Source organism: Rhinolophus sinicus, chromosome 8 (assembly GCF_057876585.1).
Source record: "Rhinolophus sinicus isolate RSI-liver-muscle chromosome 8, RSI-T2T, whole genome shotgun sequence".
NCBI classification, from domain to species: Eukaryota; Metazoa; Chordata; class Mammalia; order Chiroptera; family Rhinolophidae; genus Rhinolophus; species Rhinolophus sinicus.
In genome coordinates this window covers 72,622,788-72,646,370 of record NC_142508.1, presented here as the reverse complement: position 1 = coordinate 72,646,370, position 23,583 = coordinate 72,622,788, and the positions used below count along the sequence as shown (strand labels likewise).

Below are 23,583 nucleotides of genomic sequence, written 5' to 3'. Positions count from 1 at the left end.
CATGGGTTATTTTCTTCTCTCCTCTTTCCACACCATTTCTCACCCTTTTCTGCTTCCCTCTTCTGATTCCCTTCCTATAGGATGTCATCGCCTCTCATACTTTCAGCCAGTATCTCTCATATGGGGACTGTGAATTGGGGTTTTCCTGGGCCAGGCATGTGTCCTTTCTAGCTCAAACTTTCCCCATCTGTGAAATGAGCAATGGCCATCCAGGCAGGCCATTTCAACCCGAAAGCTCTATTGTGAGGACCATTTGGAGCAGAGAATGAGAAAATCTTTGATCCTCAAACAACCTTTAGTGGCAAACATTACTAATCCCCATGTCACAGGATTGGAGTCTGAGCCCAGGGACATGAGACTTTGTAGCCAAGCTCTTGTTGCCAGTTGGTGATGGAGCTATACCAGAGTCCCAATCTCTGAAACTTGGGATATAAGTCACACTAGTCACACTCTAGAGGCTTTAATGTACCTCTTGTTTTTATGTAACACTGAAAAACAAAATTGGAAACTCACAAAACATATCAAATGGCAGAAGAAATAAATGGAATAGGTAGGATTGTTTGCTTTTCTAAGGGATTTCTTCTTGGAAAAAAGCAATTATGATTTTACAATGGGACTTGCTCTTTGAATCCAGGCCGGAGTAAGCTCCTCATTCAGAATAAGGTGCTAGAAAATGAATCATCTCCTTGCCTGGTCACTGGTCCCTGGAGAACTTCCATTATTTGCAAAGACGGGACGGCTTTTCATCAAGCCTATTTCCTCTACTGCTTGGATACGCAGTTAGAGAATGTTTCCAAGCCTTCCTCGCAGTTAGGTGAAGCCGTATGTCTGAATTCTGGTCACTGGGATGTGAGCAGAGCTGACGCACCCAACTTCCAGACCTGGATCAGAACAGCCTCGCATGCTCCATGCTCCGTTCTGTTTTCCCTTCCTGGGCTTCACGTAGATGAGCACAGTGACCTGTTAACAGTGACCAGATGGAAGGAGTCGGGGTCCCCGAATCACTACTTGAAGAAGAGTTCCTCATTAATCAGGAATACCCTTTGTGGATTTTATGTGGTAAGAAATAAACTTTAATTATGTCTGAGCTGTTATATAATGTGGGGCTTGTGTGTTCCAGCATCTAGTGTTACATTATCTAATACAGGGCAGTTTACCTGACTCTAACCTTTTTTTTGTTTTTTAACTGTAGAAGATATTTTATATCCTTCACATGTTTAAGAATTCTTCCATCCCACATAATTCAAAAATATTTTCTTACACTTCTGTCAATACCTTCAAATACAATGTGCTCTAGTGTTTTCCTCCTCCCCTCCCTGAAGTATATCTTCTTGTCATGCATCTTTCATCACAGGGATTTCTAAAGGAATCTTTGGAATCAGAATGGGAGTGGAGAGACTAAGGGGAGGGGAACTGGGGACAACAAGTATAGATAATTCTTTTGCGTTTTACTGTAAAGGTGCAGTATTGGAGGCAGATGTGGGGGCAAGACACTGTTTTCTTAAGATGGGAGAAATAACAGTATGTTGCATGCGGATGAGAATGACAGGTAAACAGGGGGACATTGATGATGCAGAAAAGAAATGAGAGAACTGAGGAGTAATTTCCTTAAGCAGGACAGCCGATTAGTCAGGAGCAAGAAAAAGACACGTCATGCGGTGGGTGTAGATGGGTGTGCTCTTCTGATAACTTATCTTTTCTCAGGGAAATAGAAATTGGGGTCATCAGTTGAGAGTGAGGATCAGGGAGGAAGGATTGAAGGTTTGAGGGGAGGGAAGAAAGAATGAAACAGTCTAGGAGAATGGGAGAGCAAACGACCCAGGGAAATGTAGTAGGACTTTTGGGCAGCACAGAAGAACCATGGACATTAGTGACCTTGACTTTTCAGTTTACATGACTGGTGCTTCTCTCCAGGCATATTCAGCTGTTCTGGTGCAGGTGCAGTGAGTGGAGAGTTGGGTTTCACCTGGGTCATGGTTTTGTCAGGAGGTAGCAAGAAGAATGGGAGTTAAAGCTATTTGGGCAAGAGTGTAGAGGGTATAAGCAAACAATGCTTCTAATGAAAGACCACGAAAGTTGAGGTGAGTAAGGAGAGAAGTCAGGACCTGGGGGTGTGTGGGGGGAGCCAGGGACAGGGAAAAGGGACAGGATCCGTCTGGGTGGGATAGAAGGACTGTTGGGATTGGATACTCAAGATATTGAGCTGGGCAGATGGATGGTGGTGGTTGGAGAGTAAGGTGTTTGAAACTGAGATTATGCAAGTGTAGGTACTAGTAATGATGTGGTTAAGAGTGTGACCTTGGGGGTGAGGCTGATGTAGGCGGAGGATAAATTCACGGGAGCAGAGGAGGTCATGGAACTGAGTGGTGGTGATCAAAGTCACCATAATTGTGACAATCACATTGGAGAGAGATGACTATGAGCTGGGAGCCAAAATTGCCAACAAGGGAGGGGAATGATTGGGGTGGGGGAGTTCGATGGCTGCAATGGGTGTGGGTAAAGGATGGTAAAGTCTGGTGACACTCATTTCAAAGAATCTGGGGTTTTAGGGAGGAGAGAAGAAGAATGGCTGGCTTGGAAGTAGCTCTGAAGAGCAACGAGGATGCCTATCTCATTCTGGCCCTGTGGTCTGATGGCAGTTGGGGAGAGAACAGCCACTTCTATGAAGGCTGTGAGGGAAGCAGGGTCCTCAGGGGAGAACCAAGTTTCGAGCAAAAAGATGAAGGGAACAGGAAGACTCAGACAGGATGTCCATTCATTACAGAACTCTCAGTAATAGTGAACATCTGGAAATACCTTAAATGTCCACTGCCAGGGGACTGGATAAATAAACAATAGATTAGTCCAAAATAGAATTTACTACCTACAGTAGTGAAAATGAATGTACTAGATCCACATGGATCAAGACGGGGAAAAAGCTTATAAACATAAACACGAGTAAAATAAACATGTTGTGAAAGGTTACACTCAGTATGATATTACTTATGTAAAATGTAAAGACCCACAAAACAATATTATGTCTAATTTATAGGCTATAAAAGAATAATGACATTCTTGAGAAGGACTCCTCGCAGCTTCAGGCTGTTTGTTTTGTGGTTCCCCATGGAGAGGTAGGGAGGGGAAATGGGTGAGAGTAGGAGTAAGGTAGCTGTGGTTGTATCTAAAATATTTCACTTCTTAAGAAAGAAAGAGATGAACCAAAACATAGCAAAATATCAACTGTTAAATGTAGGTTGTGGGTCTGAAGATTTATTTCACTTTTCTGTATGTTTGAAAGATTTCATTTGAAATTTTAAAAGATAACCTAGGGGGATTATTATAAAGTACAGTAATCAAAACTGTGTGGTTTGGCATAGGATGGACATATACAAGGTGTGACCAAAATATACAGTGAATGTTTAAATAAAAAAAATGTATCACAGTAAAAGACACAGTGCCATTAATCCCCTTTAAAAGACTCCCCGTCACTTCGAACACACTTATTCCATCCTTCTTGCCACTTTGTGAAGCAGTTCTGGAAGTCCTCTTTCATGAATGTCTTTAGTTACGCTGTCATGGCTGCCTCGATGTCCTGAATCATTTTGACTTTGGGGAAGAGCACAGCTCCAGATCCAGTGAATAAGGTGGATTAGAACACACCATAATGTTTTTATTTGGCAGAAATTGCAGTACCATGGAGACTTTCCATTGTGATAAAAAAAAAAAATACGGTGAATGCTGCTGCCGAGTGCCATCCAACAGAAAGGCAGGGATCTTTAATACAGGAAGCAGTGCATTGAACCTTAGTAACAGAGTGTGACAAGTGTCCACTTGTTCAGTGCAGTCAGTCGGGTGTGAGCTATGGTTGAGAGAAGGTGTGTTTCAAAGTGTGCCATAAATCATCCTCCATCATGACAATGCTCCGTGTCACACATCGCTTCTGGTATGGCAATTCCTGTCAAATAAAAACATTACAGTGTGTCCTCATCCACCTTTTTCACCAGATGTGGCACTGTGTGACTTCTGGCTCTTCCCCAAAGTCAAAATGATTCAGGATATTGAGGCAGCCATGACAGCACAACTAAAGACACTCACGAAAGAGGACTTCCAGAACTGCTTCGGAAAGTGGCAAGAATGGTGGGATAAGTGTGTTCAAAGAGAGGGGGAGTATTTTGAGGGGGACAAATGGCAACATGACTTTTACTGTAATAAATTTTTAAAAATTTAAACATTCACCATATTGTTTAATCATACCTCATAGACCAATGGAATAAAGTTTGGAGTCCCGAAATGAATGTATACATTTAGAGCAATTTGTTTTTGACAAGGTGCCAAGACAATTCATTGGGAGAAGGTAGAATCTTTTCAACAAGTAATGCTGGGACAACTGGATATCCACATGTAAAAGAATGAAGTTGGATACCCACCTCACATCGTATATAAAAATCAACACAAAATGGATTAAAGACTGAAACGTAAGGGCTAAAACTATAAAACTCTTAGAAGAAAACATAAGGATAAATCTTCATGCCCTTGGATTAGACAATGGCTTCTTAGATATGACACCTAAAGCACTAGTAACCAAAGAAATAATACATAAATTGTATGTCATCAGAATTAAAAACTCTTGTGCTCCAAAGGACACTATCGATAAAGTGAAGACAAGCCAAAGAATGGAAAAAAATAAGGATCTAAGGTCAAGATACACAAAGAACTGATACAACTCAACAATAAAAAGACAACCCAATTTAAAAATGGTCAAGGCATATGAATAGATGTTTTTCCAAAGAAGATATACAAATGGCAATATGCACATGACAAGATGCTCAACATCATTTGTTATTAGGAAAATGCAAATCAAAACCACAATGACACAGCACTTCACACCCACTAGGATGGTTGTAATCAGAAGGGTGGACAGTAACAAGGGCTGGTGAGGAAATGGAAAAACTGGAACCCTCACACATTGGGGGTGGGAATGTAAGATGACAGAACATTTTGGGAAACAGTCTGGCAGGTCCTCAAAAAGTTAAACACACAGTTACTATATGACCTAGCAATTCCACTCCTGCTTATAAACCCAAAGAGTTGAAAACATATGTTTACACAAAAGCTGGTACACAAATGTTCATAGCAGTATTATTCAACGCCAAAAGGTGGAAAACAATCCAAATGTCCATCAGCTGATGAATGGATAAACAGAATATGGTATATCCGCAAGGAAATACTATTCGGCCATGAAAAAGAATGAAGTACTGATGTATGCTACAATATAGAAGAACCTTGAAAACTTAGGCTAAAGAAGAGAAGCCAAACACAAAATGCCACATATTGCATGGTTCCTTTTGTGTGAAATGTCCACAAAAGGCAAACTCCTGGAGACAGAAAGTAGATTAGTGGTTGTCAGGGGTTAGAAATAGGGGGAAATGGAGGGTGACTGCTGGTGGATACAGTGTTTCTTTTTGGGGTGATGAAAATGTTTGGAATCGGTGGTGATGGTTATACACCATGTGAATATATTAAAAAACACTGCATTATGCCTTTTAAAAGGATGATTTTAGCATGTGAATCATATCTCAGTTTAAAAAATAAAAACAAAAATCCTGGGATCAACTCCATACTCCCTCAGTGTGGCCCCGGCAGATGGCTTCCATTCTCTGAGCCTTGGTCCCTCACCCTGAGGCACCGTAACTCAGGCTGCCCCTGGCTAAGATGGACTCCACATTGGTGCCTCTATTTCGAATCTGACCATGGCTGCAGGCAGTGAGCTGTTAGAGTGCAGCTGGGCTCTGGCATCAGATCTGAGTGCAAATGTGGGTCCCACCACTTCCTGGCTGTGGACTCTATCTAAGTCTCAGTTTCCTTATCTGAGAAATGGGGATAATGATGGTGGCTCCTTCTAAATTTTGCTGTAGGGAGATGATGGGATAGTGAATGTAAAATACAAAACACAGTAAATCTGGCACCAGTAAATACCAGTTGGTATTATTATCGTTATTACTATTATTATTATTATTATTGTGGTGGTGGCCATTTAGCCCCAAAGTCTTTTCCTTCTTCCTCTCCACCCTTCTCTCTCCATCCCAGGATTTCCCACTTGCCTCACAGTCTACTTGTCTGGCTCAAGTGGTGGTCTGGACTCAGCTTCAAAGATCTTGTCTCCCAGTCTGGCTCTTGACCAACTCTTTTTGCTCAGAGCAGCCCAGACTTACCAGTCCCCTGCCCCAGGAGCCGCAGATAAATTTACTCATCTTCCGTCTAGGGCCTGGGACAATCTGGAGTGCTGAAAGCCACCCAGCCAAAGGAAGGGATGGCGGGATGCCCCCAACGAGGCTTTGGGTAATGCTCACAGCCTCTCAGAAATCAGGGCGTGGAGCGGTCCTCGCAGCCTCATAGTGGAGCCCTCTGGGGGGCGGCGGGGGTGGGGGTGGGGGGCTTGCCTTGTCTAAAAAGAGGAAGTTCAAAGCAGCTGTTCTGGGCAGGGACTTTCTTTTTGCAAAAGCCCAGCCACTCTACTTCTAGGAATTTGTCGACCACATGCATTCCCCCTAGTGAGTATGCTTGATGAAGGTTATTTTGGCGCTTTTATATAACCAGAAAGAATGGAAAAACCCAGAATGTCCATCAGGATAGGACTGGCCGTGTGCACTTTGGTTCATCTGTACAGTGGGAAAGCACTTTGCCATTGGAAAGAACAAGATGGAGACAAATGTATTGCAGGGAACTGATTCCAAGATGCATTTTAGGTGAAAAAAGCAAGGTACAAAACAGCAGTTTTGTATTACCTGTATGCTGCTTCCCTTCCTACCTCCCTTCTTCCCATTTCTTTCAAAGACACCTTTATATGTGTGCTTGCCTATGCATAGACTGTTTCTGAAGGACGAAATCGTTAAGCCAGTTTGCCTCTAGGCAGGAAATGAAACATGGTTGGGGTTCAGAGGTGGGAGAACTACTTTTCAGTCAACCCCTTTTTGTGCTGCACGGATTTAAATTTTTATCTTTTTGAATAGTTTAATCATGAATGTGGGAAAAAATTTCAAATCATACTAAATGATATTCGGTGGAAAGGAATCCTTTGAGTACCTGCCATCCGCCCCCTTCCCTTCTCCCCGCCCCCAGCACCATCCCCGTTTCCCTCCTTAGGGGCCTTAAGTGCGATCAATTGTGTATCTTTCCAGATATACACTGTGCATTTGTGTAAATACACATTTATATGTAATTATGCATATTTTTATCGTGGTAAGATATACATAAAATTTACCGTTTTGACCATTTCTAAATATACAGTTTAGTGGCATGAAGTACATTCACATTGATGTGCAACCATCACCCCTACTCATCTCCAGAACCTACTCATCTTCCCAAACTGAAACTCTGTCCCCCTTAAACAATAACTCCCATTTCCTCCTCCTCCCCAGCCCCTGGCCACCACCATACTACTTTCTGTCTCTGCGAATTTGACTACTCCAGGCACTTGACGTAGGTTGAATCATACAGGATTTGTCTTTTTGTGACTGGCTTATTTCACTTAGTATCATGTCCTCAAGGTTCATCCATGTGGTAGCAGGTGTCACACGTCCGAATTTCCTTCTTTTTTCAGGCTGAATAGTATTCCACTGTATGCACGTCCCACGTTTTGTTTGTCCATCCGGTGATGGACATTTGGGTTGTTTCCACTTTTATGTATTTTTTTAATAAACAAAAGTTAATTTAAACAAAAGAAGAAGGCAGTTTGGGGAAAAGGGAATTTGATCTGGGAGGTTTCCACGCCTGGCAGGGAAGACAGAGAGATGGAGGCAGCATCAACCACCAGCAGGAGGAGAGCAAACATCTCCTTCATCAGCCACTGCCGGTGATTCCCCACTTTCAGCCCAAAAGGAACTCCCCTTTCCTTTCTTTGAAAACTGGTCCCCTGCATCCTGCCTGGGACCTCAGGGCTCCGTTAACACTGCACCTGCCTCTTCTCCAGCTCCAGGGTTCCAACGGCTCTTGGGAAGCAGAGCCAGCTAATTACTCACCCCCCTTACAATCCCCAGGGAAATGGGGTGATGGGTGGCAGAGGCTGAGTCAGCAGGAAGGACATATTGTCCTGCAAGTCCCTGGGGACACAGGTGCTCTCCAGGGGGGAGCCCCTGAGCCCACCTCATGGAGGGGCCTCCACCTTGGAGGGCCCCACGTAAGAAAACCCCAAGTTCAGATGAAAGGCCACAAGACCAGTTCTCTGTCTCTCACTTGCCATCCTCCAAACATGGCCCAGTTTTCACAAGATGACTTCACGTTTAAAAAATATTTCTTCTTCTCTCCCCATGTGTTTATTATGAAAGGTTTTAAATGTTCAGGAAAGTTGTTAGAATAGTTCAACGATCACCAGCATATTCACCACTTGGCTGCAACTTTGTTAACAGTTTTCCATATTTGCTTTGTCTCTCCCTTTCTCTCTTTGGGATATTAATATATACATACACGCACACATGCATCTAAATGCACATGTACATATATGCACACACATACTGTACACAAATACATATATGCACACACGTGCACATGCTATACATCCACACATATATACATGTGCACATACATATATACACACATATACACATACATCTATATACACACACAGCTACTATATATAAACAATACATACACACACATATATATTTTCCCTGAACATGAACTCTTTGAAAGTAAGTTCATTATGAACTTCAGCTTTAAATTATTTAGTACACCTCCCTTAAGAATAGACATCTTCCTACACGCTCTTAAAGTCTTTATTAAATCTAAGAAAACCAACAATAAAGCTGTAATATCATCTAATATTTAAATTTCCCCACTTGTCCCCCAAAAGGTCTTTTATAGCTATTTTCAAACCTAGGATTCAAAGTCCACATGTTGTACTTATTTGGCTTTTATGTCTCTTAAATCTCCTTTAATCTTAAATGTTCCTATCCACGTTTTTGTTTTTGTTGTTTTTTTTGGTTTTTGTTTTTTTTTAACAACGTTGACTTTTTGCTGATTCTGGGACAGGACAGTTGTCTTGTGGAAGGTCTGGAAGGTCGCATTCTCTAGAATTGTCTGATTGTGTTCTTGTAGGGTCATTCATCTTCTTCCTCCAGCCCCTGTGTTTCTTATGAACTAAAAGTGAGGACTAGAGGCTCAATTCGATTCTGGGTGATGCCTTTTCTTTTTTCAGAAGACTCCCTCTCTCTTCTTCCGCTCCCCCTCCTCTCCAGTTTAAGCCATTGTTCCTCAGTCTAGCAGCTCCCTGGCCCGTGATGGTATTATGAGCCTTGCACTTCCTCCGGCTGAGGCAGTGGTCGGCTGCTCACAGCAGCTCACGGCAGCTCATTCTAGCTGCCGGCCGCTCACAGCAGCCCAGCTCCAGGGAGAGCTGTTGTTCACAATCTTAGCTATAGAGGGTGCAGCTCACTGGCCTATGTGGGAATCGAACCGGCGACCTCGGCTTAGCAGCACGGCGCTCCAACCACCTGAGCCACCGGGCTGCCTCTGGAACATCTTTTCTTATGCTCTTTTTTTCATTTTTTATTGGTAAAATATACATAACATAAAACACACCATTTTAACCATTCTTAAACGTACAGTTCAGTAGCACTAAACACCGTTACATTGTTGTACAACCACCATCACCATCCACCTTCAGAACTTTCATCTTCCCAACCTGAAACTCTCCACCCATTCAACACTAACTCCCCGTTACCTTCCCACTCCAGTCCCTGGCAACCACCATTGTACTTTCTGTCTCTATGAGTCTGACTACTCTAGGAACCTCACAGCAGTGGACCCATACAGTCCTGCTGTGATGGTTCTGGGTGACACCTGTGATGAGAGGTCTTTCCGGGTGATGCTGTGTACTTCCTTCACACATGCATCGGAGGCTCACAGGAACCCTGCACCATCCTGCCTGCTCACCTGCCCAGCTCTCTCCAGAAGGCTGCCCCCTGCGCCCTCACCCCCTCTGCCCCAGCTGCTCAGCTCTCTCACCCTGTCAGGGCCTTTGCACTTGCCTTTTCCTCCCTGGCACACTTCTCAGTATCTTCTAGATTTCAACTTCAATGTCACCCTCTCATCGAGGATGTCCTGGCTACCCAAACGTGCTTCCCTGTAGTCACTGTTTGTTTTCCTCTGTTTCGTTTTCTTCATGGCACTCCTCACAACCTGACGTGACCATGTTTGTTATTTGTTTGCCTGTTTATTATCTGTCTCCAAATTAAAAGTCATGAGAGTAGAGACGTGTTCACTGCTGTGTCCCCAGATGCTGGCAGCATACCTGGCACATGGCAGGTGCTTGTATTCATTTCCTCTTGCTGTTGTAACAAATGACCACAAACTTAGTGGCTTGAACACAACACAAATGTATTATCTTATGGTTCAGGAGCTCAGAAGTCCTAAATCAGTCACAGTGAGCTAATAGCGAGGTGTCAGCAAGCTTATGCTCCTTCTGGAAGCTCTAGGAGAGAATCTGTTTCCTTGATTTTCCAGCTTCAGGGGTTGTCTGCACTCCTGGGCTCATAGTCTCGTATCACTTGGACTTCTGCTGCTGTCACCCCGTCTCCCGTCTGAATCAGACCCATTGTTTTCCTCTTATAATGTAATCGCAGGGTGATTATACCGGACCCATCCAGATAACCCAGGGAACTCTATTTTAACTTAACTTAAACACATCTGCAAAGTACTTTTTAAATGTAAGGTCACCTATTCACAGGTTTCAGGAATTAAGAAGTGGACATTTTTGAAGGGCCATTATTCTGTCTACTAAATGATTGAATAAATGTCTGTCGAACGAGAAATAAATGGATGGGTCCCTTTACAAATGGAGTGCTGAGCTCTGAATTCCAGGCCTGGCTCAGCCACTTCCTGGCTGTGACACCTTGGGCAAGTCCCCTCTTTCTCTGAGCTTCGGTTTCCTGTCTATTACATGTGTTCTGAGCACCTACCATGTCATCACGCCTTGGTGGACACTGGGAATGTTGAGACAAATAAAAAGAGACCCTGCCTTCCAAGAACTTGGAGCTTGGCTTCTGGGGAGGGGCCTGAGAAAGAGAACCTTTGACATAGTTTGCTCAGGTCCCATTCTAGGTCATCCCATTTGAAGTCTTAAGGGGACGTTCCTAGTACCTAGAAGGTGACATTTCGAATGACTCTTGACACATGGGTAGGAGTTTATGCAGTAGAGAAGTGGAAAGGGCACTCACTGCTTGGGACAGGCCACAGACCTCTTTGAGGAACTGTGAGGAGTGTGGTTGGAGACCAGTGGGGGCAGCAGGGAACATGTCTGGAAAGGACACCTTGAAGGTCATGATCGAGAGCTTGGCTCTGCCTTCAGGTAATGGAACACAGTAAGGTTTGGAAACAGGAGAGAGTTAGTTATGTGCAGCTTTGAATCTGTGCTACTTACTCCGGCTGCTGTCATATAGAGAGGGGAGTAAGTGGCCATTGTCTGAGCCTGAGGCAGAGCTGGCCTGGACTGGGCAGGAACAATGGGGTGGAACAAAGGGGACAGATCTGAGGGAGGTTTGGGAAGTACTCAGTGGGACGTGGTGATAGATTGAGAAGGAGCTGGATGAGGAAGAGCTCGGGGGCAGCCGGGAAAGAAGAACAAACAAGACAGAAATGTGTGTGGAAGCTCTTCGCAACTGTTGAGTAGACCATGAAGTGGCCCCCGTAGGGACTTTGGGAGAAGCCCTAGCACAGGCTGGTGAAGGGGCACAGAAACCAGCCCAGTGGATTCATAGGTCTCTCTCCTTGAAGAGAGCACCGTCATGATCACCAAGGGTACAAGATGGACCTCAGTTCCAGATGAGGGTTCAAGGCCATTTAGCTCCTGTCCACATTCTCACTTGATTTACAAACAAACACTGAGGTAAATAGATAAGGCTGTGAGGCCATCTTCCCCATTTCCAGAGACATACAGTTATGTGGTCACCGCCACACGCGAGCAAATCTTGGGAAATGCAGGCCTCCAAGAGGCCCAGCTCAAGGGGGATTTACACGTCTCTTGAGACCCAGAGGGAAGGAGGTTGGGGGTCCCCTTTGATGGCTCCTCGCCACAGAGAATTTCCTTCAGTTTGGAGGAAGCGGGAGTTTTTCTTTCACAGTATGAATATCAGAGATTCTGGGCTCACTGGTGACTAAGAGTGTCTGAGACTTGTGGGTGTAGCAAATGCTTAAATGTCACACCCTCTTATCTTTAGGCCATTGTAGACACCTGAGCTGGGACACACAGAACAGGAGCATGGCCAGCCTGCAGACCTCGCTCCTGGCTGCCTTCATCCTCCTTGCTATGGCACTTCAAGCAACTGAAGCAGGTAAGGCTGGGGAGAGGGAGGGCTCCCTACAGTAGCCGTGATCAGACCCTGGAGCATCTTCCTCATGTAGTGGAAATAACACTGGACTGAGGTCAGTACCCCGAGTCTGCCATTGGCTTTTAAGCTAGTCCTCTTGCTTTTCTGGCCCTCGGTTTACACATCTGTTAAATGGGTAGTCTTTAAGGCTTGGAGTCTAGGATCTGTTTCAGCTGGGTTGGGGGTTGTGGTGGGCATGGCCCACAGTCCTATCCTCTAGAGAACTGGAGTATAGGGCCCTTACAGTGGGGGGAAGGCAGGAGCCAGGGTAAGGGATATTCTCTTGGAAAGCTGGTCCTACCCTCCATTTTTGCTCCAGAATCTGCCCTCAACACTGGGGTCCTGACTTCTCTTCTCCATCCGAATGTAAACTATCCTGCCCCATGTTGGGTAGGGAAAGGAGCACTGGACTGGGAGTCAGGCAGCCAGGACCAATAATTGCTCAGTTATTGAGGTTCCTGTGTGCTTTCCTTGAGTTAAAGTCCCCATAGAGTCAGTACTCTTACTATCTCCTTGGTCAGCAGAGGAAATAAGCCTTAGAGATGTTAAATGACTTGTCTACACTGGCCGCACTTCTCAGGGCAGAATGGGACTTGAACCTGGATCTATGTGATTGGACTCTGCTGGAGCTCTTGTCCCGGTTCTCCAGAGTCACACTGTGTGACTTTGGGCAAGTCGTTCCCCTTTCTGGACGTCAGCCTCGCCATTTGCTCCATGAAAGGGTTTAAAGTGGAGGTGAGCTGAAACAGACGTCTGAATTAGCTGGGGATCTCCTCACCATGCCCATCTGATTCAGGAATGCTGGAGCTGGGCACCGAGCAGTTCCAACAGGCTCTAGGTGATGCTGATGGTGCTGGTCCATGGACCTCACCTCAAAAAGCAAGGTTCTAAGGCTCCTTTCTGTTCAGAGTCTCGGGGTACCAAATAGAAGTTTAGGGCATCGTGGATGCCCAGCCATTCTGAATCCCTCTCTCTTGAGCTGACCAACTAGAATGTAGACATTGGGTCCTTAGTGGCTTCTCCGAGGTCCTGAGAGCAGAGACTTCGAGGGTCCAGAATCCTCTGGATACCAACCTTGCACATGAGAAAAAAAAAAAAAAAAATGCTGGGTCAGAGGGAGACTCTCTGTGCCCAGCTTGCAACTCCTCTGAGCATAACGTCTCCCCCAGGTCCTTACGGAGCCAATGTGGAGGATAGCATCTGCTGCCGGGACTACATCCGTTTCCCGCTGCCCCTGCGTGTGGTGAAATACTACTACTGGACCTCGCAGTCTTGCCGGAGGCCTGGCGTGGTGTGAGTAGGGCCCTGGGAGAGCCTGATGGGTGTGGCCCAGGAGTGCGCAGGTACGGGTGGGTGTGGGCACTCAGAGATCGAAGGCATGCATCTGGGCCTCTGGATGCCGGCCGGAGCACTTGGCTGGAGTAGGTTTGAATATACCAGGGGGAAAAAAATCACGGGGTCATTTAAGAAATGTTACCGGGCACCTTCTATGTGCCAGGTGGCGTGGCAGGTTCTGAGAACGCAGAACTCAATGAGAAGGGTGCCCCCTCACATGGGCATGGCAATGTAGGCAGTAGACAGCTACAGAGTATGGGGTACAGGATACAGGCAGTGCGCAGGGTGCCAGAGTCAGCAGGGATGCTCCCATCAGAAGCACCTTGGAGCCTCCCCGCAGCGTGGGAGTTATTTGAGGCAGCCATTCATCGAACATTAAGAGCTGACAGTTACGGAGACCCTACTCCCGGCCAAGCACTATTCTGAGTACGACTGTGCTGACTCATTAACCCTCATGACAATTCTACGAGGAGGTGTAATTATTTCCATTTTATAGATGGAGACACAGGCTCAGGGAGGGGAAGTGACACGATCAGGCTGAAACCAAGACTCCTGGGTCTTTGTTCAGGGTTTTCTTCTTTGCTTCCTTTCCCCTGGCCTGGAGCCTGTGCCTACGTCTTGTCCTGGCTGGGTGACTGGGCCTGTCCTTTCTGGGGCAGCTTCTTTGGCTGTTCTGCAGGCTCTGAGGAGCCTGTCGCCACACCACACATGGGGGTGAGGAGGTTGGGCTTGGGGACTCATGACCCCCTTTGTGGCTTCGTCATCGTCTTCTCGTCTTCTTTCTCCTCACGCATCTTCATCCCTCAGAGGGGTCTGCAGGTGAATAACAAAGAAGGCTGAAGTGGAAGCCCTCTCAGGGTCCTTGTCACTTCAACTCTGAGCCTCAGTTTCCCCATCAGTGTCATGGGAGTGGTCACCTTCATTTATTTTCATTTAGCAAACATGTAGAGAGTGCTTGCTAGTGCTAGGCAGTCTTACACACACTTTGTAAATATTAACTCATTTAATTCTTTTTTTTTCCATTTATTGGGGTGACAATTGTTCATAAAATTACATAGATTTCAGGTGTACAATTCTGTATTACGTCATCTATAAATCCCATTGTGTGTTCACCACCCAGAGTCAGTTCTCCTTCCATCACCATATATTTGATCCCCCTTACCCTCATCTCCCGCCCCGCAACCCCCTTACCCTCTGGTAACCACTAAACTATTGTCTGTGCCTATGAGTTTTTGTTTCTCATTTGTTTGTCTTGTTCTTTTGTTGTTTTTGGTTTATATACCACATATCAGTGAAATCATATGGTTCTCTGTTTTTTCTGTCTGACTTATTTCGCTTAGCATTATACTGTCAAGATCCATCCATGTTGTCACAAATGTTCCTATATCATCTTTTCTTACCGCCGAATAGTATTCCATTGTGTATATATACCACAACTTTTTTATCCATTCATCTATCGAAGGACATTTTGGTTGTTTCCATGTCTTGGCCACCGTAAACAAAGCTGCAATGAACATTGGAGCACACGTGTCTTTATGTATAAATGTTTTCAGATTTTGGGGGTAGATACCCAGGAGAGGGATTGCTGTGTCATATGGTAATTCTATTCGTAATTTTTTGAGGATTCTCCACACTGCCTTCCATAACGGCTGCACCAGTCTGAATTCCCACCAACAATGTATGAGGGTTCCTTTTTCTCCACAGCCTCTCCAACACTTGTTACTATTTGTCTTGTTGATGATAGCCATTCTGACTGGGGTGAGGTGATATCTCATTATGGTTTTTATTTGCATTTCTCTGATGATTAGTGATGTTGAGCATTTTTTTCATATGTTTATTTGCCATTTGTATGTCCTCTTTGGAGAAATGTCTCTCCAGGTCCTCTGCCCATTTTTCAATTGGGTTGTTTTTGTTGTTGTTGTTGAGTTTCATGAGTTCCTTGTACATTTTGGATATTAGCCCCTTATCGGAGGCACTGTTTGCAAAAATCTTCTCCCATTCAGTTGGTTGCCTCTTTATTTTATCGATGGTTTCTTTTGCTGTGCAGAAGTTTTTAAGTTTCATATAGTCCCATTCGTTTATTTCAGCTTTTGCTTCCCTTGCCTTTGGAGTCAAATTCGTAAAATGCTCTTTGAACCCAAGGTCCATAAGTTTAGTACCTATGTTTTCTTCTATGCAGTTTATTGTGTCAGGTCTTATGCTTAAGTCTTTGATCCATTTTGAATTAAGTTTGGTACATGGTGACGGATAGCAGCTATCCAATTCTCCCAGCACCATTTATTGAAGAGGCTGTCTTTCCTCCATTGTATGTTTTTAGCTTCTTTGTCAAAAATTATCTGTCCATATTTATATGGTTTTATTTCTGGGTTCTCAATTCTATTCCATTGGTCTATGTGTCTGTTTTTCTGCCAATACCATGCTGTTTTGATTATTGTAGCCCTGTAGTACAAGCTAAAGTCAGAGAGTGTGATACCTCCAGTATTGTTCTTTTTTCTTAAGATTGCTTTGGCTATTCGGGGTCTTTTGTGGTTCCAAACAAATCTGATGATTTTTTGTTCTATTTCTTTAAAAAATGCCATTGGGATTTTGATGGGGATTGCCTTAAATCTGTATATTGCTTTGGGTAATATGGCCATTTTAACTATGTTGATTCTTCCAATCCATGAGCACGGAATGTCTTTCCTTTTCTTTGTGTCTTCTTCAGTTTCTTTCAAAAATGTCTTATAGTTTTCAGCATATAGGTTCAGCTCATTTAATTCTTGAAGCAACTCTGTAGTAGGTACTGTTAAAATCCCCTTTGTACAAGTGAGAGAAGTTATGGGTTTTCTTGAGCATCACAGGACATAGTAATAGTAAATAGAAGGTATAATGCTTAATGCCTGGCATATAATAGGACCTCAATAAGAGATAACACATGTGTGATTATTGGATTTTGAGCCGGAAGGGACTCTAGAAGGAATGTGGTTTGAGGAATGGGGAGATTGAGGCTCAGAGAAGGGCTGAGCCTTGCCCAGTGTTACACAGAGACCAGGGCAGGCTGCCCACATGGCCAAGATCAACATTGCTGCTTTCTTTGTTCTTTCTGTTCGTTAGCCGTTTGATGGGTGGGGGCAGGTTAAGGAAATAAGGGGAGCCAGGAGCTTCTAGGTCCCAAAGATAGATTCCTGAGAGGCAGGAAGTCTGGGGTTGGGGAGTATTCAGCCAACAATGGCTGGGACAGAGCCCCAGGGGCCTGGCCTGGTGTTTGCTGTCGCTTGAGCAAGGGTGGGAGCCTCAGCCCACAGCTGCTGTGTGGTCTTGGACCAGTCCTCACCTCTCTCTGTGCTTTGGGCCTCTAGAGGGGCCTGAATGGTGACACTCTCCAAAGACACTGGCCCCTGAGAGTCCAGTTCACAGCAAACATGCTGCGTCAGATCTCACCAGCTCTGGCAGTCAGACAAGTCGCTTTGCCTCTTTGGGCCTCATTTTCCTCAGCTATGAAATGGATACAATAATAGGACCTCATAGGTTTATTGTAAGGACTTACTAAGAAAATCAATGTTAAGAGTTCAGGCCAGCTCCTAACACAATTATATAGCATCTTCTCTGTACTGTGCTGAGCACTTCAGTTTATATTAACTCATCAAATCTCATCAAAACCCTAGACCACTATTACCATCCCCATTTTACAGATATGGAAACTGAGGCTCAGAGAAGTTAAAGGACTTGCTAACAAGTGGCAGAACTAGGATGTTAACCCAGATAAGCTGGCTCCAAAGTTCATGGTCTTGGCCACTACCTAATACTCCCTCCCAAGGCAATGGCAGCAATGATTATGGGACTCTGGAGCATTCTATTCCCTGGCCTAACCTAGCACTCAAGCCTGGGCTGAGGGGCTGGGGGGCTTGGAAGTCCTGCTGCTCATCTCCCCCTCTTAAGAAACATGTTTGCATACAGTAGATAGCTCATAAATGCTAAGCCACTCTATATAGCAGGTATCTCTGCATACAGTAGGTGACTCATAAATAGCAAGCTTTCTGGGTGGGATGTAGCATCCTGGTTGCATGCTAACACTGTCTCATCGTCTCCCTGGTGTCTCCTCCCTCCAGCTTTGTAACCGGCAAGGGCCGGGAGATCTGTGCTGACCCCAGCCTGTTCTGGGTGAAGAAATTTGTCCAGAAGATGAACTAACGAGGACAGGTCCTTCCCTGATGACCATGGCCTTGGCTCCTCCAGGAAGGCTCACAGAGACCTACCTCCCTGCTATTACAGCTGCTCCCGAGCACAAGCCTGTGCCAACGACTCTCTTTGCTGTCCTCGATCCCCACCCCTGCGGCTGTCACCCTCCACGTTGCCTTACCCTCCAACCCACTCTGTGCCCCCTCGCGTAGCCAGAAGGTCCACAATCCTGGTCCATGACGCCCCTGCTCAAAATCCTTCCATGGCTCCCGTTGGCCTGGGCTGAGGTCAGAGCTCCTGAGCTTGGCATCCCGGCCCTTCAGATCTGGGTCCCAACCCTGTCTCCAGCTCTGCCTCATTTCCCTTTACGCACGTTGGACTCCACCTCCCTGTTCTCCAAGCCCATGCCACGCATTTCTATTTCTGGGTCTTTGCCCACGCGGCTCCTGACACCCAGACTCTTTCCCCACCACTTGCACATGCCCAACCCAGCAACCCTCCAAGGCATTGCTGAGCCTAAGAAGCCAGAACCTAAGCCAGTGTTCAGAATTCCCCTGGCTTTCTGCCCCTTCTTAACCGTCCTAGTCACAGTCCGCCCAGAATTCTTGGGACTTGGGGGCTCATCCTCCAGTCTCACTGGCTGGACCAATGTCCATATCTGAGTTACCTTTGTCTCCTGGCCTCCAGCACAGAGCACAGGGCCTGGCTCAGAATCAGAGCTCAGCAAATGGCTGCAGACTGAATCCATGAAAGGAATGTCCATAAAAGCCTTCACACATCCATGTGGAGACGCAAGGTTATCTAGAGAAGAGCCAGCTGCGTCAATTGTGAAACCTCACATTTTCCCAGATTCACCTTTCTTCCCTTCCCCATTTCACATCTGTGTTGGGCCTCTACACTTCTTACTTCCCTCGGGTTTTTACTGTTCCTCCAAACTCCAACACCCAGGCTGAACTCTGCAAAGTCCTTCTTCCTCCTTCCACAAACAACTGATAACCAAATTCGTGCGATGGTGTGAATGACACCCTTGGCTTGGTAGTGCAGCCTCTAGTTATATTTGTATATGAAAAGAGGACAAATGCTTAAGTGGTCAGATGGATGAGTGGAAGAATTTGGGGGGCTATGTGGGAGGGGGACAAAAGGGATCTCTCCTGGCGCTGGGAGTGAGTTTGTGGGGTATAATTAAGTGAAGGAGCCTTGGGTGAAGGTTGTTCTCAGAAGGCTGGGGCCAGGCTAAGGACTTATCTGCCCCTCCTTGGGAACAGTACATTCCCCAGGTAAAGGAAATAAGCTTTACATATGCTTGTCCCTTCCCAAGGGAGCCTAGTGCAGCTCAGTGGGATGGTTGTTGCTGTGTGACCCTGAGGAGACCATCTAACCTCTCTGAGCCTCACCTGAGAATGAGAATACCCACTTTATGGGGTTGCTGTGGGACTCAGGTCCAAGGCATGGGGAATCACTTTGCTAGACATAAAACTCAGTGTCTTCCTAGGCCTGTGTCCCCCCTGCAGCCCAGGGTCATCTGCCTGCCCCAGCCACTGGAAGTGTTAACCTGCCTGCTGCCCATGTACAAAACCCTCAAATGTCCTTGGGTCCCCTTGCCTTCCTGTTCTGCCCTTGCTCCTCAGGCCTTCCAGAAAATAAATCCTCTACAACAGTGTCTGCTTTTTTCTTTGCCATTTGCTGTCCCTGTGAGGTGGGGCGGGTCATCATGGCTGCTATCTCCCAGTGGGGAAGCCCTTGACATTGACAGGTGAGCTGGCTTGCCCACCTGTAAGGGGGTGGGGAGTCAGGACTGGGCAAGAGGACCTGGGAAGTAGGCTGTGTCCGTGCCAGTATGGAGGCCCAAAGATTATTCCACCAGGCCTGGCCCACCCTGGGCCCACTTGTCAGGAGGATCTGATGAAATCACTCATTCAATCTCCAAGTCTGGAGCTTTAAGCAGATATTTATTCATTCAGTCATTCATTCAATAACCCAACCTCACATTCCCCTTTCAAGGATAGACACAAAGGAAGAGGAGAGTGTATTAGTCAGGAAAGGCTACTTTCTGCACAAACTCCAAAATCTCAGTGGCTCAATTCCATAGCAGTTTTTTTCTTCTCACATGAAGTCTGATCAGGCATTCCTGGTCAGTGGGAGACCTTCTACATGGTCATTCGGCGTCCTGGGGTCCTTCTTTCTGATGGCCTCACCCTCCTCCTGGGCCTGGACGCCTTCCTGTCATCAGCAGATGGCAAAGGAGAGTGGAGTCTTGTGCAAGGACTTTTTGAGCCAGGCCAGGACGAGGGGCTCATCACTTCTTCCCTCCTGCCACTGGCAGAACTCAGTCACATGGCCACTCTGACTACACGGGATGCCGGGAAGTACAGCCAAGCTGTGTGTCCAGGAGGAAAACAGAGTGGGTTTGGGGAGTCCCTAGTTCATCTTGTGCTGAGCTCCCCTGGACCCTCAACTGGGCCCACTTTCCTGGAGTTCCTGGACACAGCTCACTCTGTCAAAACAACAAAACACCACTCTTCTTTCCTTGGGGCATCTTTATTATTTCCTCAGTGTAAACACCATTCCATGGACATCTTGGCACAAGTGGCCTTTGCTCCCCTTCAGATCTGGCTCTCACAGCGGGATTTCCAGATACCCAGAGCACCCAGGGCGCATGTCACAGACTGAGATGGGAGTAGAAACTCTCACGGGCTGGGAGTCTGGAGCAAGTTGCTTTCATCCTCTGACCCTCAGTTCCTACCTCTATGAACAGGGAGCATAAAAGAGATGTCAGGGTGTGTGGTTGTAAGAATCCAATGAGATAAGAAGGTACAGATCGCCCAATAACAAAATGGAAACTATTCAAATAGTCAATAAACACATAAAAATATGCTCAACATCACTAATCATTAGGGAAATGCAAATAAAACCATGATACAACTTCACACCCATTATGATGGCGATTATTAAAAAAAAAAAAACAAGGTTGGTGAGGGTATGGAGAAATTGGAACCCTTGTGGTTTGGTGGTGAGAATGCAAAATCGTGCAGTCACTGTGGAAAACAGCATGGTGGTTCCTCAAAAAAATTAAACATAGAATTACCATATGATCCAGTAATGCCATTTCTGGGTACATATACAAAGGAATTGAAAGCAGGGACTCGAAGAGATATTTATATAGCCATTGTCATTGTAGCATTTCCCACAATAGCCAAAGGAGGAAACAACCCTAGTGTCCATCAATGGATGAATGAATAAGCAAAATGTGCTGTATCCATATAATGCAATAGTATTGAGCTGTGAAAAGGAAGGAAATTCCGACACATGCTACCACATGGATTGACATTATGGTAAGTGAAATAAGCCAGTCATAAAGGACAAATATCGTGTGATTCCTAGAATTGTCAAACTCAGAGACAGAAAGTAGAATGGTGATTTCCATTTCCCGAGGCAAGAAGGAATGGGAATTATTTAATGGGTCCAGACTTTCAATTTCACAGGATGAAAAAGTTCTAGAGATGGATGTGGTGATGATTGCATAACAACGTGAATGGACGTAATGCCACTGAACTGTCATCTTCGAAATGGTTAAAATAGTAAATCTTGCCATGTGTATTTGATCAAAATAAAAAGAGGATGTGGCCAGGTGTGTGCGCAGACAGAGGCAATGCCAAGGGCATGCGGGCAGCCCTCCTTATTGGCCAGAAATGTGAACTGGGCAGAGTTGAGTGGAGCAGGGAAAAGCTAGGCGAGGCTGTTCCCCAGGGACCCTGGAGATGGCCACCTCACTGGCCATCTCATTTCTCCTATCATCCTGGGACCCCACAGCAGTGTCCCCGGCTCCCACTCCTGGTCCTCACGGCTGTTTCTGTTCTCCTTCCAGGGCAGGGGGAATCCCTCATGTCCCACAAGAACAGTGCAGGCTGCCTGCTTCCTGGGGCACCCAGGAGGGTGCGGGCAGGGATACCCTTGTCCCCTCTACCGCACTGCCCCAGGAAACCCTCTTTCCTACTTCCCGGTGCTGCTTTACTTATTCTAATCACGTCTCTACTTATTCCTCGGCTCAGAACCTTCCCAGATCCCTTTGGTCTCTGGATAGCAGCCTCGCCCCTTGCTCCGACTTCAAAGTCCAACTGCAGCCTCCCTGCCCACTCCTTCCTCAGAGCCAGTGTCATTAGATTCTTCCCCATCCCCTGCATAGGTCCAGTAGGTCCCACCTTGGTTAGATTTTTTCCCTCTGCCTGGAATGGTCTGTCAAAATCCCGACCAGCTGCGGATTGCAAGTTAGTTGTGAATCACAAAGGGATTAACAGTTCTCCAGCAGAGAGAACTGTCAGTAGCCCATCAAGGACAGTGGAACAACCTGTCTGTTGTGGTGTGAAGTACACAGTATTACTCATAATGGATTCTTGCCAAGAATATGTGGCCGGAGGCTAATTGAGCCTGTAGATCGCACTGCTAGTTTACAGGAAACACAGACTAGGGAACCAGTAGATGACATCATAAAAGTGTAATTAGATAAATTAAGAATGAAAATGGTGTGTAAGACAATGGTCTTGACCCTTCAGAAAGTCAATGTCATTAAAAATGTACAGGGGGTCTATTGTAGACTAAAAAGAAATAACCATAGGCAATGCATGAATATAGATTGGATCCTGGTTCAAAAAATAAAAGAAAGAGAGAAAGAAAGAAGGGTTAGAGGGAGGGAGGGAGGAGGGAAAAAAGAAGGAAAGAGGAAGAAGAAGAAACTATGAAATACATTTTTGGGACAATTGGAGAAATTTGAATATTAAGTGAGTATTACATGACATGTAGGAATTACTATTAATTTTGTTAGGTGGGATAACAGTCTTACATTTGTATAAGACAATGTCTGTATATTGCGGAGATGCACGCTAACGTATTTTGGGGCAAAATATCAGGCATCCATAATTTACTTTGAAATGGGCTTGGCAAACAAAAAAAGAAGCAGATATAGAAAAATGCTAATTATTGAATTTAAGTGGTAGAAATATGAAAATTCTTTGTATCATTCCTTCTTCTTTGTTGTTTAAAATTTTTCAAAACGACAATATGAAAATTTTTCAAAAGCAAAATTCTGCCCATCTTCTGATTGAAACAGCTCTCTCTCCCTTCTTTCTTGATTCCCAGACAACAATGAAGGCCTCTCTCCCTCCCCCAGACCTGCAGCCTTAGAGTCTCTGGTAGGACTCATGTTTTCCTCTCTCCTGCTGAGCTGGGGCTCCTTGGGGCAGGGACTTTGGCTTATGGATTTACCTTTGGGTCCCCCATCCCACCACAGGGCCAGGCAAACACCAGAGCTGAGTAACAAACACTAGTGGCTTCTGTACGCCAGGCACTGCAAAAGCCCTTAGTTTCATGGACTCCCCAGGGACTGATTTGGTGAAGTGGCTATTAGCATCCCACTTTACGGGTGGGGAAACGGGCTTGGAGAGGTGAAGTCGATTGTCCAAGGCGATGCCCCTCCTAGGTGGTGGAGTCACGTCTGGCCGCCGGTCTGGCTGACCTGAAAGCCTGGTTACCGTGTCTGAACTGAATCTAAAGTCACGTAGGCCTCAGTGGCCTGATGAAGTAGGTGGGGGTGACCATTCCAATTTTATAAGAGGTAAAGCTGGGCCACAAGAGGGCAAGGGACATCCCCAAGGGCTGAACAAAGGAAAGTGGTGCCATTTCCTATGTTTTGGCACGTGTTCTGTGTCAGGCTCTGAACCAGCACTTTATGGGTGTAAACTCATTTAATCCTCAC

At 45.7% G+C, this 23,583-nt stretch overlaps 1 protein-coding gene across 1 annotated transcript; it reads left to right on the top strand.

Moving 5' to 3' along the window:
* The first annotated feature begins 793 nt into the window (after positions 1 to 793).
* CCL22 (C-C motif chemokine ligand 22) lies at positions 794 to 19,493 on the top strand. The gene is made up of 4 exons (XM_019753654.3): positions 794 to 1,059; positions 12,192 to 12,305; positions 13,511 to 13,634; positions 17,765 to 19,493. Exons 1-4 carry the CDS (start codon positions 978 to 980, stop codon positions 17,844 to 17,846), a joined length of 402 nt encoding a protein of 133 aa, XP_019609213.2. The 5' UTR covers positions 794 to 977; the 3' UTR covers positions 17,847 to 19,493.
* Positions 19,494 to 23,583: the final 4,090 nt, after the last annotated feature.